The 14,924-nt window shown below is 39.5% G+C and overlaps 1 protein-coding gene across 11 annotated transcripts in view; it reads left to right on the plus strand.

Moving 5' to 3' along the window:
• SIPA1L1 (signal induced proliferation associated 1 like 1) overlaps positions 1–14,924 on the plus strand; it is a 381,563-nt gene that overhangs the window by 293,264 nt on the left and 73,375 nt on the right. For all 11 annotated transcript variants that reach the window (XM_073348513.2, XM_073348511.2, XM_073348520.2 and 8 more), the window contains 2 exons: positions 6,826–6,929; positions 12,156–12,313. In XM_073348513.2, coding sequence (XP_073204614.1) covers positions 6,826–6,929; positions 12,156–12,313 — 262 coding nt within the window. The remainder of the gene's footprint in view (positions 1–6,825; positions 6,930–12,155; positions 12,314–14,924) is intronic.

The raw sequence follows: 14,924 nt of genomic DNA on the forward strand, positions 1-14,924 counted from the left end.
AGCAAGGAGGAACTGAGGACTATTGTCTCCAAGCGTCAGCTACTGGCCAACACTTCTCTCCAGGTGATGTTTCATGTCTTGGACATAGTATCGAGATCTACAGCGCATCCATCTTCGTGTGTCTTTAGGTATTGCCAAAGATTGCAGTCATAGACAACTATTGAGGATCCTCCATTTGATAGCTCTGACCTCTTGAACACCAAAACAGATGAAGCCTTGCACTAGCTAAAACACTCATGAGTAACTTAGATGTCTTTGGGAGTCTGCACACTGGCACTCAGGAGAAAACAAGCTAGGCTTCTGTCTTACTCCAGCAGAGCCTGCTCCTCACCCCACCCCCAGGATAGTCAGTAGAGACCCTCAGAACCACCAAGAAAAAGAGAGAGGTTCCAACAAAGGGGAGACTACGGTTTCTTCATCTGCTACTCCCCCATTCTACAGAGCAAGAAAACAAATTTGATGCCTTGCTTATGAGTCACTTGGAGCATATAGAGAATCGGTACTTTTCCTCTTCTTCATATTGTCAACTGCCTGTTTTGTTTTCAGGAGGCCTGGAACCACATTGCCTCAGACCACTGGGTATTAGATATCAATGAAGTGTGGTATTCCATACTTTTTCAGAGCCTTCCTACCCTATTTCTTCTTCCCCATCCTTCTTCAGGGCCCCTTCTCGTTAGAGGCTGTTACAGCAAGAAGTGGACTCACTTGTAAATCTCAGAGCAATAGAAGAAGTGCCTCTAGAATTCAGGGGAATGGATTTTACTCACATTATTTTTTAATTTCATAGAAGGGAGACTGACTCCCAATCCTGGGCTTGGCACAATTCAATGCCGTCATCTGCCGTTTCAAATTCAGGATGGTAATCCGAGCTTCTACAATCTTGTTAGTAGATCCTTAGGACAGATTAATGGCTCTTGATACACAGGACGTGTATTTTCACATAACAAATCACCTGGTACACAAAAAATACATGAGATGACAGGTTAGAAGCGTCTAATATTGGGACAGATTTCTGTCCTTTGCTTTATCAACAGCACCAAGAACCTTCACCAACTACTTGGCAGTAGTGACAGCTCTGATGAAGCAAGGGATCCATTTATATTCTTGCCTCAACAGTTGGCTCATCTGAGAAACATCCCACATAGGTGATTGACTCTATTCACCAAATCCTACAGCTCAACAGTTTGGGTCTCAGACTCAAGAATCCAGAGAATAGAGGTCAGAGTACTGGATTCCGCAACAGGAAACACTAGTCTGTCTTAAGACAGATTTCAAAACCATAGTGGATCTCATCACCCAGCTGCAGGTTCACCCTCAAATATCAGTAAGAGTCTGTCTCTCACTCCTCAGACTTCCTGCATATATATCACACTGCCTGTCAGAGGTCACCTACGCTGCATGCAAGGATGATTGAAATCTGTATATCTACCCAACAGATATCACGTAGACATGAGGGTGTAGGTCCGCTGAAAAGTTCTTAGTGTTAAATTGGATCCTATCCAGGTATACAAAGGAGTACCTTTTTTTTTAATCTCTATCCACCAAACTGCTGTTGACAGATGCTCCCCCTGTGGGGCTCTCTTTTTACCTAGACAGAACAAAACCATTCAGAAATTCCTCTATACTTTCTGTAACATTTGCAAACAAGGGTCAGAAAATGTCATCCTAGAGACTTTCTTAGGGGGTATCTGATTGTATTAGAGCAGGGGTAGGCAACCTATGGCACGTGTTCCAAAGGCGGCACGCGAGCTGATTTTCAGTGGCAGTCACACTGCCCAGGTCCTGGCCACCGGTCTGGGGGGGCTCTGCATTTTAATTTAATTTTAAATGAAGCTTCTTAAACATTTTTAAAACCTTATTTACTTTACATACGACAGTAGTTTAGTTGTATATTGTAGACTTATAGAAAGAGACCTTCTAAAAACATTAAAATGTATTACTGGCATGCAAAACCTTAAATTGGAGTAAATAAATGAAGACTCAGCACACCACTTCTGAAAGGTTGCCGACCCCTGTATTAGAGCTTGCTATGAATTTGCCAGGCTAGATCCTCCCATACAGGATAGAGCCAGCTTCTCTGGAAAGATTGCCTCTTACTGAAACCTGTAAGGTGACTACACGGGAATCAGTACATACTCTTACACAGCATGATTCCCTAGTCAAGGCATCAAAATCTGACACCAGCTTTGGCAGAGCTGTCCTGCAGTCTTTACTTAAGTAGACTCCAAGCATTCACTTTCTGTCTGTCAGAACACTGCTTTTGATTCACGAGAAGTGGTATACAGATGGACAGCCACTCAAAGAAAGAATTACTAACCCTACTGTAATTGTAATTCTTTGAGATGTTATCCATATGTATTCCACAACCCACCCCCTTCCCTCACTATTAAAGTCCTGTAACATCTGAAGTTTGTATTGATAAAGGAAATGAAGGACATTTAGGCCTGCTCTGCCCGTTATGTCCTAGGAGAGGGGGTGCCAGGACTCCTAAGGTGCAGCCCCGGCCCCAGTGGACACAGCTGGCCAAAATAATTTAATCTTGAGCACATGGGGCACATGCATACCAGAAGGAGAATAATATAGACAACTCATCTTGATGAACCAGTTGCTGTATGGTAAATAGCCATTCTTTCCTGTGATAGTCCTGTTACGAAAGGCCCTTGTGAAAAAAAATATGAAATAAAATAAAATATATTTTATTTTAATGTGAAATAATGTGAAAAAATGTGAAATAAAAAATGGTGATGGTGATGATTTCGGCTTATGAGACTGCAGCAGCCCTGCTATGCAGAGGTCTACACCTGTGAAAACTGTCTTAAGCTTTTTGCAGCTGTTTGCTTTTCAAAAGCTAGAGACCACCCTTAAGAACAGTTGTTTTGGAATCCGTATTTAGGAAACTGTTTCCTGGCTGGAAATTCTGCATTGAGTCACCAAATAGGAAACTTAGAGTTGACTGTGAAGCTGCTCTTACAGCAAGCCATATCTGATCATTAGATCACAAGGAAGATCAGTGCTGTGGTGTAGGTTAATTCCCTAGTCCTTTATCCCTTTGGCAGCATTTCACAAGCAACAAAAGACAGGTGCATGATCCAAGACAGGATATAAGGCGTTCCCGGCACAAAGGAAAGCTGATTTTAGGTATTGTATGAAAATGCAACAAGATTAAATTTTATTTGATGTCAAAAAGGAAAATTAAAGCTAAGGATTGTTTTGAGAAATGTTAAGATTAGTTCCTCAGTGTTTGCTCTTACAAGTGATCATTGCAGTTAATGTTTTCCGTAACATCATAAATGAGAAGTGTTCATGACAGATATGTAGAATTCCTTCAGTTTTAAACATTGTGTCCTTTCAATTGAACACCTATTTCATATAGACTAGGGCAATGATCTCTACTCATCTTAGTAATGAACTTCAGCCAGTACAATTGCTGAAAGGAACAACATCTATTTGTTTTGTTTGGGTAAGGGGAAGTAGCCTAACTCTTGCTAGTCAGCAGTCTTTGGAAAGGAAATAAGGTTTGGAAATTACATGTATCCTAGGGTTACAACGAATTATGGTAATAATTTAAAATAAGTAAAAAAACAAGGAAACCTCTCAAACTACTTCCGTTATTACATTGTCTTTAAATATTATAACCAGTTGTGTTTAAGGATAAAATCTTTCATTTCTGTCTAGCATGATGGATATTCATTCATGAATATTTAAAAAGTGTAATAAGATGACCTGGGTAACTTCAGGACTGTCAACTTGACTTTGATCCAGAATAATGGAATTGATTATATTGGTCTTGATTAATAAAGAATTAAAGGCCAATCAACATGGATTTACAGAAAGTAGATCTTATTAAACCACCCTGATTTTTGGAGGTTTTATGTTTGGTTGATAAATAATAATAGTTAATAGTATTGATGTAATATACTTTGACTTCTATAAGGCATTTGACTTGGTACCACACAGCATTTTGATTAAGAAACTAGAATCCTACAAAATCAATATAGCATACATTACATAGATTAAAAACTGACTGACAGGTCTCAAAATGTAATTGTAAATGGAATCGTCAAGTGGGTGTGTTTCTGGTGGGATCCTTCTGGGATTGGTTCTTGGCCCAGTGCTATTTAACATTTTTATCAATGACCTGGAAGAAAACACAAAACAATTAATGGTAAATTTGCAGATAAGACAAAGATTGGGGGAGTGGTAAATAATAACAATCTGGATCACTTGGTAAACTGGGCATGAGCGAACAATTTGCATTTTAATAAGACCAAATGTAAAATCATCCATCTAGGAAGAATGAATGCAGGCCATAGTTACAGAATGGAGGGCTCTATCCTGAGAAGCAGAGACTCTGAAAAAGACTTGGGGGTCATGGTGGATAATCATCCGAGCATGAGTTCCCAGTGTGATACTGTGGCCAGAAAGGCTAATGTGATCCTTGAATGTATATACAGGGGAATCTTGCATAGGAGTAGGGAGATTATATATACTCCCCTGTATTTGGCACTGGTAGGACTGCTTGTGGAATACCGTCTCCAGTTCTGGTGTCAGCAGTTCAAGAAGGATGTTGGTAAATTGGGGAGACTTAAGAGAAGAGCCATGAGAATGCTTAAGGTATTAGAAAACAAGCCTTATAAAGAAAGACTCAGTGAACTAAATCTATTTAGCTTATCAAAGAAAAAGTTAAGGGGTAACTTGATCACAGTCTGTAAGTACCTACAAGGGAAACAGAAATTTGATAATAGAGGGCTCTTCAGTGTAGCAGTGAAAAGTAGAAACAAAATCCAGTGACTGGAAGTTGAAGCTAGACAAATTGAGTCCAGAAATATGGTGCACATTTTTAACAGGGTAAATTACCACTGGAACACCTTATCAAGGGTTGTGGTGAATTCTCCATCATTAGCAGCTTTTAAATCAAAATTGGTTGTTTATCTAAAAGATATACTCTGATTCAAACAGGAGTCAATTTGGGGAAGTCCTGTGACCTATGTTATAGAAGAGGTCAGACTAGTTGATCACAATGGCCCCTTCTGACTTTACGATCTATGAATCTGGGAAAACCGTCCTGATCCTCAGGAATGACACTTACTTCTTCTGAAGTCAACAGCCTGTCACTGTCTTACAAACGGCTGGTTTTGTTCTTTGGTGAAAGCATTCTGGACTGTCAGGAGAGAAGAAATGTGAGTGAGGACAAATAAGAGAATTTTCTATATGACACAGTTTAAGGATATATTCGCTAGAGCAGTGCCAATAATAGATTTTACTGGTTCACTGGCAATTCCGAAAAAATTAATTGTTAAACTCATAGACTTGTGGAAATGAGTTCCACAAATTAATTACAAGTTATATAAAATACATTTCCTTTTTTCAGTTTGAAATGTGTTGCCTTTTAATGGAATGTCATCTTGTTTTTATTGAGAAAGAAATTGGAAGTGCCCAATTTACCTGTTCTTGACCAATCAATACTTGCACACTTCAATCCTATTCCATCTTATTTTTCTTTTTTCTAAACTACACAGTCCCAGCTGTACTAATCTCTCTCCATACAAAGGTCTGTCTTTCCATTTCTAATCATTTTTGTCACCTGTCTCAGCATCCTTTCTATATCTACTATACCTCTTTTGAGGTAAGATGGCCAGAACTGAACACAGTATTCCAGGTGGGAGAATAACTTTGGTTAATATAATGCCAGTATAATATTTTCATGATTATTTTCCCTCCTATTCCTTAAGCATGCTAACATGTTGTTTGCTTTTTGACTGCCATTCTCTGTTGAACAGAGGTTTTCAATGAGCTTTTTTTCTGATTGGTTACAGTTAATTTAGAAGCTTGCATTATACATTGATATTTTAAATGATCTCTTTCAATTCCTTACTTCATATGCTGAGTGTGTCAACACTGAGTTTCATCTGCCATCATGCTATCCATTCACCTTGCTTTAAATCCCTTTGAAGTAGGTCTGTTTAAGTTTGATTGACCTAAAAGATTTTGTCATCTGCATGTTTTGCCATCTCAGTCTTTTCCCAAGATCATTAATTAGCATGTTAAACAACACTCGTTTGTATAAGAAACACCCCAATGTTCACCTTTTTGCCATGTTGAAACTGGTCATTTATTCATGCTTCTTAGCTTTGTCTGTTAGACATTTTCTACTCTTTACAGTATTTTCCCACTCACCACATGGCTATCTACTTGCCTTAATAGCTTCTTGTAAGGGACTTTTTCAAAGGTTTTTTGAAATACTTTTAGAAAGACGGAGTATGCAGATAAGGACATTAAACTAGAAGCCACTTAACATCCAGAGAACACTAAGTGATCCATGCAAGACACATGTTGGTCCATAAGGTAAAGCTATCAGGCATTTTTATCACCATATTCTGCAACACTAAGTAAAGTTCTGTACCATTAGAAAGCTATTTACTTAGCTTTGTACTATATAACATTAATATATATTTCATAAGTATATATGTGATACTCTTAAAGAGTTCCCTGTTGTATTTCCTACAATGCTGGTGCTCAATTAGATTGAGTTCAGGATGTTCAGGATTCTTAATAATTTCATAATGTCCTTACTTCTTACAAGTTCTTTCTAACATCTTGTATTAAAATAGCATTGCAAAATTATACTTGCCTGCTGGGTGAGCAATTTTAGCAGGTGAGTAAATTATGGTTAGGTTTGTCATTGTTATTAAGGTGAAGATGAATGATGAGTGGGTTTTGTACCTGGGCTAGTAGGTTTTCATAACAATGTGGCAACCCCATTTTAAAGTATTTTTAAGGACTTAATAGTGTTGTTTTTTCACTTTATTAATTTTTTAATTGCAGCTGATTCAACAGGAACTCACTCTCTCTATACAACTTACAAAGACTATGAAATCATGTTTCATGTTTCCACCATGCTGCCATACACTCCTAACAACAAGCAACAGGTAGGATGGACTTCGACCATTTAGAATTCCTCTGTCCTCCACCTCATAAAGTAGTTGTACTGTCAAATGATAACTGAATATTACACCTATAGCAGTGGCAGAAAGCACTTAACTTTGTTGAAGTATTGAATACAGAGTGTTCTAAAAGAAAGTGAATAAACAGGAAAAAATTTAGGTCAACTGCAGAGAGCTTTGTGAATAATCTCATACTTAAAATAGTAAATAACTGCATTGGTATTTGACAACTACTATATGCAGCCTGTTAAAAAGTACTCTCCAGTGTCTAAACAACGCAAAAATAGAAGAGATTGAATTACATATGTATCGGGAATAAAACTGGCTAACTCTGTCACAGGATGTTTAGCAAACAGGTTTATGTAGGTCTCACTGTAGGCTCTTAATAGGTAGAAAGAACAGTCCTGTGAAAAAATGTATTTTCAATATATTTTAGTATTAGTTATTATCTGACATTTTCAAGAAGAGAGAACACAGTACAATAATATTAATAACGATATATAAAATCAGAAAAGATTCTAGTGCTCTATACAGTAAATAAATATTACTACTTGAAGCGCTCAAATTCAGCAGCTTCTAATAAGAAACATGACTGCCATTAAGGTTGGACAGCAGCACTATACAACAATTTATAATAAGATACGAAAAATTATTTAAAGTTCAGGGGGAATTTTAGGTAGCTGTAATGTATATATTCATACAATAATTACCAAAAGTGGAAGCTGGTGCTGTTATCTCAAAGACCAGGGGGATTTCTGTTCATTCTAGATTCAAGAATTTTAGCCTTCAACTGAATTTGTTCAAAGTTCAGAATGGTGAGCTTAGGTTCCATTATCCCTTCCTTCAGTCCACTGAAATCCTTCCAAGAGAGTGCACCTGTTCATAGAATCATAGAATCATAGAATATCAGGGTTGGAAGGGACCCCAGAAGGTCATCTAGTCCAACCCCCTGCTCAAAGCAGGACCAATTCCCAGTTAAATCATCACAGCCAGGGCTTTGTCAAGCCTGACCTTAAAAACCTCTAAGGAAGGAGATTCTACCACCTCCCTAGGTAACGCATTCCAGTGTTTCACCAGCCTCTTAGTGAAAAAGTTTTTCCTAATATCCAATCTAAACCTCCCCCACTGCAACTTGAGACCATTACTCCTCAAGGACCAAGAAAAGGACCTCCAAGAAAAGGACCTAGGGGTGACAGTGGACGAGAAGCTGGATATGAGTCAGCAGTGTGCCCTTGTTGCCAAGAAGGCCAATGGCATTTTGGGATGTATAAGTAGGGGCATAGCGAGCAGATCGAGGGACGTGATCGTTCCCCTCTATTCGACATTGGTGAGGCCTCATCTGGAGTACTGTGTCCAGTTTTGGGCCCCACACTTCAAGAAGGATGTGGATAAATTGGAGAGAGTCCAGCGAAGGGCAACAAAAATGATTAGGGGTCTGGAACACATGAGTTATGAGGAGAGGCTGAGGGAGCTGGGATTGTTTAGCCTGCAGAAGAGAAGAATGAGGGGGGATTTGACAGCTGCTTTCAACTACCTGAAAGGGGGTTCCAAAGAGGATGGCTCTAGACTGTTCTCAATGGTAGCAGATGACAGAACGAGGAGTAATGGTCTCAAGTTGCAGTGGGGGAGGTTTAGACTGGATATTAGGAAAAACTTTTTCACTAAGAGGGTGGTGAAACACTGGAATGCCTTACCTAGGGAGGTGGTAGAATCTCCTTCCTTAGAGGTTTTTAAGGTCAGGCTTGACAAAGCCCTGGCTTGGATGATTTAACTGGGAATTGGTCCTGCTTTGAGCAGGGGGTTGGACTAGATGACCTTCTGGGGTCCCTTCCAACCCTGATATTCTATGATTCTATGATTCCTCGTTCTGTCATCTGCTACCATTGAGAACAGTCTAGAGCCATCCTCTTTGGAACCCCCTTTCAGGTAGTTGAAAGCAGCTATCAAATCCCCCCTCATTCTTCTCTTCTGCAGGCTAAACAATCCCAGCTCCCTCAGCCTCTCCTCATAACTCATGTGTTCCAGTCCCCTAATCATTTTTGTTGCCCTTCGCTGGACTCTCTCCAATTTATCCACATCCTTCTTGAAGTGTGGGGCCCAAAACTGGACACAGTACTCCAGATGAGGCCTCACCAATGTCGAATAGAGGGGAACGATCACGTCCCTCGATCTGCTCGCTATGCCCCTACTTATACATCCCAAAATGCCATTGGCCTTCTTGGCAACAAGGGCACACTGCTGACTCATATCCAGCTTCTCGTCCACTGTCACCCCTAGGTCCTTTTCTGCAGAACTGCTGCCTAGCCATTCGGTCCCTAGTCTGTAGCTGTGCATTGGGTTCTTCCGTCCTAAGTGCAGGACCCTGCACTTATCCTTATTGAACCTCATCAGATTCCTTTTGGCCCAATCTTCCAATTGGTCTAGGTCCTTCTGTATCCTATCCCTCCCCTCCAGCGTATCTACCACTCCTCCCAGTTTAGTATCATCCGCAAATTTGCTGAGAGTGCAATCCACACCATCCTCCAGATCATTTATGAAGATATTGAATAAAACCGGCCCCAGGACCGACCCTTGGGGCACTCCACTTGATACCGGCTGCCAACTAGACATGGAGCCATTGATCACTACCCGTTGAGCCCGACAATTTAGCCAGCTTTCTACCCACCTTATAGTGCATTCATCCAGCCCATACTTCCTTAACTTGCTGACAAGAATACTATGGGAGACCGTGTCAAAAGCTTTGCTAAAGTCAAGAAACAATACATCCACTGCTTTCCCTTCATCCACAGAACCAGTAATCTCATCATAAAAGGCGATTAGATTAGTCAGGCATGACCTTCCCTTGGTGAATCCATGCTGGCTGTTCCTGATCACTTTCCTCTCATGCAAGTGCTTCAGGATTGATTCTTTGAGGACCTGCTCCATGATTTTTCCAGGGACTGAGGTGAGGCTGACTGGCCTGTAGTTCCCAGGATCTTCCTTCTTCCCTTTTTTAAAGATTGGCACTACATTAGCCTTTTTCCAGTCATCCGGGACTTCCCCGGTTCGCCACGAGTTTTCAAAGATAATGGCCAGTGGCTCTGCAATCACAGCCGCCAATTCCTTCAGCACTCTCGGATGCAACTCGTCCGGCCCCATGGACTTGTGCAAGTCCAGCTTTTCTAAATAGTCCCTAACCGCCTCTATCTCCACAGAGGGCTGGCCATCTCTTCCGCATTTTGTGATGCCCAGCGCAGCAGTCTGGGAGCTGACCTTGTTAGTGAAAACAGACAAGCAATACTTCAAGCAATACTTGAAGAAAAAAAACACTTACATTAATTGTGAGTGACTGAAGTTCTCTGAGATGATTGCCTGCACAGACCCACATGGCACGCTCTCCACAGTCTACGGTCCTGGCTATTAATCAGTGATAGGAGCTCAGGGACATGGCTGCAGTTTTTAATATGCCCTTAGTTCCAAAAATTCAATATCACGAGGGAACACATGAGTGGCCCCAACAGCCAAAGTTTCCCAGAGGGTTCTGATAAGTAGTTCTCAACCAGGGGTCCAGGGCTGCAAGCAGGTTTCAGGGGGGCTGTCAAGCAGGACATGGGGCTGAAGCCTGAGGCCTCGAGCCCCGCCACCCAGGGCTGAAGCCGAAGCCTGAGCAACTTAACTTTGCTGGCCCCCCTGTGGTATGAGGCCTGGGGAATTGCCCTGCTTACTACCCCCTAACGTTCCTTGGCTTTTATATGCAGAAAAACAGTTGTGGAACAGGTGGGCCAGGGAATTTTTATAGCATGTTGGCGGGGGGGAGCTCAAAAAGAAAAATCTTGAGAACCCCTGGATATGGAGTCCATAGGTGTACCCAGGGGTGTTGATCTATAGAGGAAATAATCTCAGTTCCCAGTCACGAGATACTTTTTTTGTCCTCTTAACCATCTAATTGCACCTTAGCAGTGATATAGGATCTTACAAGCTAAACAGAGATGGACTGGTTCAGTTCTCTGAAGAGAGATCTTAAAGGACAAAAATATATATAAGTGTTTGCAGAAAGCTATTTTGGCCATGCAGTAGTTGTCATTTTCTCCTCAGAGACAGAATTAAATCAGTGCCTATCATGGTAGTTGTGGGGGTGGGAAAGAGGAGTGCTATATTGTTTGAGGTTCTGTCCTGTGTTTGAAACATAAAATCAAGGTCTTATAGCACCCTTGGCATCTTTTATAAGAGCAGAGATGTCAACTCAAGTAACCTGGCCAATTTCAAACTCAGATAATCACATTCTATCTACATAAATTCCCCCTACCTATACATTTTCAGTTGAATAAATTTAATAGTCTCTTCCTTTCCTAAAGCATTCTGTAATGTTGCTGTGTACTGTAAAACAACTTCTTTTCAGTCCAGAAGTGGCTGCTTTTCTGTGATGAAGGAAGTTGGTATATTAATTTACAAATAAAACCTGAAACGTTTTATATTATTACAAGATCACAGTTAGTATGAATTTTTGTTTACTTTTGTCTGCTAACCAGCATTTTTGTTTTCATCCTATTATGCCCAGTTTGAGTGTTTATTGCAGAATTGCATTAGGATCTTGTGCTCTTTTGTGTGTAATAAAAAGTTTTTGTTGCAGTTATTTTTGCAGAAGAATAATATTTTTAGACTGTAGTGTTGGGTTTAAAGAAAATAACATCTTTGAAAAATACATTAATGTACACTGTCAACCAGTTTAAACCAGAAATATTAAGCTACCTCAAATTTGTAATAATTATATATTGAGTGTTGTTCAGCTTCTAAATATTACCAGCTGATAATGTTGGAACTCACACACACACAAAGTAGACAAACTAAACCATAACATGCCTTGCATTACAATTCATTTGCTTTTTAGAATCACTTAAAATCTTCCCCATACATAGTCCTTTCTTTGTGTTTAAAATAGAATTAAAACTGTTGTTATGGAAACAGAAAATGCAAGATGCTAGCATTTTGTCTAATATGTTAGACATTGGCAAGTTCCTCATTTAAGTCCTCAGATATTTTGTGTATTAATGTCTGCATTGACTTGAAGAATAAAACGATGGCAATAGCTGCGTGGCTTACACAAAAATACCCCATAATTAGTCATGATATTTAAAAATATAATTGCAGGAGAAATGAAAAAATTATGAAAAGATAGATGCATTTTAACCTATTCTCTGAGATTTCCATTGTCATCTTTTTAATTTTTTTTAGCTCCTGAGAAAACGGCATATTGGAAACGATATTGTGACGATTGTTTTCCAGGAAACTGGAGCACAGCCATTCAGCCCAAAGAACATTCGTTCTCACTTCCAGCATGTCTTTGTCATTGTAAGAGTGCACAACCCCTGCACTGACAACATCTGTTACAGGTAACTATTATCAGGTTAACAGCAAAAAGGAAATATTGACATATGCTGAGGCTTAGCACCTTTTTTGCATTCTTAAATGGAATACACTTTATTGCTTCCTTTAAGGAAACAGTTTTCTGGATTTTGTGATGTTAATAATGTTCTCTAGCTTTCAAATGAGAATGGGTACTAGTGGGCACATAGACATTTTCAGGAAACAAGTTGCTAAAAATAGTGCCTAAATAGGTGCATTTGAACATGTAAAATAAGGATTTATTTTGTTACTGATTGGATACTGAGTTCTGGGATCCTTATATTTTTAATCATGGGGTTTAAAAACTGTGGTGCAGTTTTGAAATTAGGCTGTTACCCTTTTGAGAAATTTATGAGGCTTCCAGATTAATTGAATTAGCACTGGATCAATCGATGTTTAATCTATTTGTGCTCATTAAATTTTTGTATTGAAAATGGATTTTATGCTCAATTTTCTAAGATTAGGTAACTAATTTATATGTAGAAAGAAAACTTGGTATCATTTGATAGTATTCTTAATATTTGTAGTCTAGTAAAAATACAGATTTTTGTTGAGAACTCATAATGGGTTTGCTGGTTTTTGTGGAAAAGACTCAGGAATCTGAGTTCATGCTACCACTTCATTGAAGCCATTGAAGAAGTGTGGCCAGATCTGCAGAAAGAAGAAACTGAGAGTTACATTTTCTGTCTGAAACCGTATTTTTATTACACAGTTGGCTTCTGTACAGAAATGTAGTTTGCAGATTAAAAAGTAAGCAGACACTTGGTTTCAGTGATACCTCTACATAGATACAGGAGTCTTCCCAAGCATGGTAACTTGCAGGATCAGGACCTTTGTGTGTTTCATGTACCTTTCATGGGCTTAAAATTCTTCATTGATGGGTTTTCCACTACAAATACTTGATCCATATTTATACAATTCAGTTCTGAAAAGTTTTTATAGGAAATCTCTCAGAATAAGTTTGACTTTTTCTCCACTGGATTATTTGGAACAGTTTCACAGTACCAGAAATTTTCTGTCTATAATGCAAACCATTATCTAATTTCAAATGTATAAAATTTTCTATGGGCACCCATGCTATGCTCTGAGTGCTTGTACAGATTAAAATACAGAACTGCCCATAAATAATTATTTCCTCATAAATCAGTCAGCATTCAGAATTCTGGATCTGAAGCCCTCTTCAACTTGTGCCATTTGGTGTAGTCTCAAACTGTTCACAGATGCTGATTATTAAATTAAATTCTTATTGGGAAGACATGGTCCCCGCCCTGAAGAATTTGAAATCTCAGTAGAGAGACATTGTGACAAGGGAAGAGAGAAGCAGGGGTGGGGGCAAGAGGGAAGAAGGGTTTCAAATACATAGCAGTGGGGTTATTTTTGTTTTCATGGTTGCATCTCTGTGGCTAAATTAAAGTTGAGTACAGTCATTTTGTTATGTATGAAGAATACACTGTATCCTCACCAAAGTTACAGCACTTTCTTTTTGGACACCAAATTAATTTTCTGAGAATTCTCAAGTAAATCCCTTAATCTGTTTAAGGTTAAATTTAATTTAAAATGGGTCCTTTAAGAAATTTAACAGGTCTTTTTTTGGTAACAGATTATTTCAGCTCAGCATTGTTGGCAGAGATGTGAATCTCTGGTGCATTGACTAGTTTCCAAAATGAAACTTTTGGGATTAATGATTGATTTTTGTTTTCTGTTATAATTCTGGAGTTTCTCCTTCAGCAGAAGCTGAAGAATAATGCCCTCCTTCAGAAAAACTCTCAAAAATGGTTGTCACCTCTTATTCTCAATGGGATTGAAACATCAAGCTGCTTTCAGTAAATTTAGTCACCACCCTCATTCTCCAGTTCCTGTTTGCCTTTTGACAGAACAGGGATGCACTGTCTTCCCTGAGGGCAGCTTGAGTTCATTCCCATTGGGACCAACAGGATACTATGGTCATTTTAAGAAGGCCACCTAAACTGAGAGCAACTTGTGACCTGAGTCCTATAAAAAATACTGTGTGGTTGTTGCCATTTTGAATGAGGACAAAGCCTGGTGAATTTCTCTGAAGGATGTTTTATGCACTACTCTCTGTTAAGGACAAACTTTCAGTTATGAATAATGCCAAACATAACCGTTAATCCTAAATGTTTTTTCTGAAAAAGCTACTTGTTGCACAAGAGGTACTGAACGCAGGGGTGAGAGGGAAGACAGAAGAGTGTGAAACCGGTGGATGTGTGCGCAGTGCACAGATTAACATAGGGGGTGGAAAGGTGGGAGGGAAACTTGGGGTTGTGGAATGAGAATGCAGGAAACAGCAGGGAAGGGGAATCTGGGATATACACCATAGCTGCTTTGTGCTTCTCTGTTGATGTAAAACAGCTCTATAAACCGCCTTTAACTGACCATAAGAGAAGAGCATGCATCCCATCCTCCCCCTGCTTCCTTCCCCCTCTTCTGGGAGGAGAGGTCTTTATAAACCATACAAAAGTAACATTTCTGTTCAAGGGGTAAATTGAGCAGGAGTTTAGAGTAGTCAGATTTGGTCCAAGCAGTTCACCTATCCTGAATGACTGGTTAAGAAGACAGCTTTTTCCAACTGACACAGAG

The sequence above is a fragment of the Lepidochelys kempii genome, chromosome 6 (genome assembly GCF_965140285.1).
Source record: "Lepidochelys kempii isolate rLepKem1 chromosome 6, rLepKem1.hap1, whole genome shotgun sequence".
In the NCBI taxonomy this organism is placed as follows: domain Eukaryota; kingdom Metazoa; phylum Chordata; order Testudines; family Cheloniidae; genus Lepidochelys; species Lepidochelys kempii.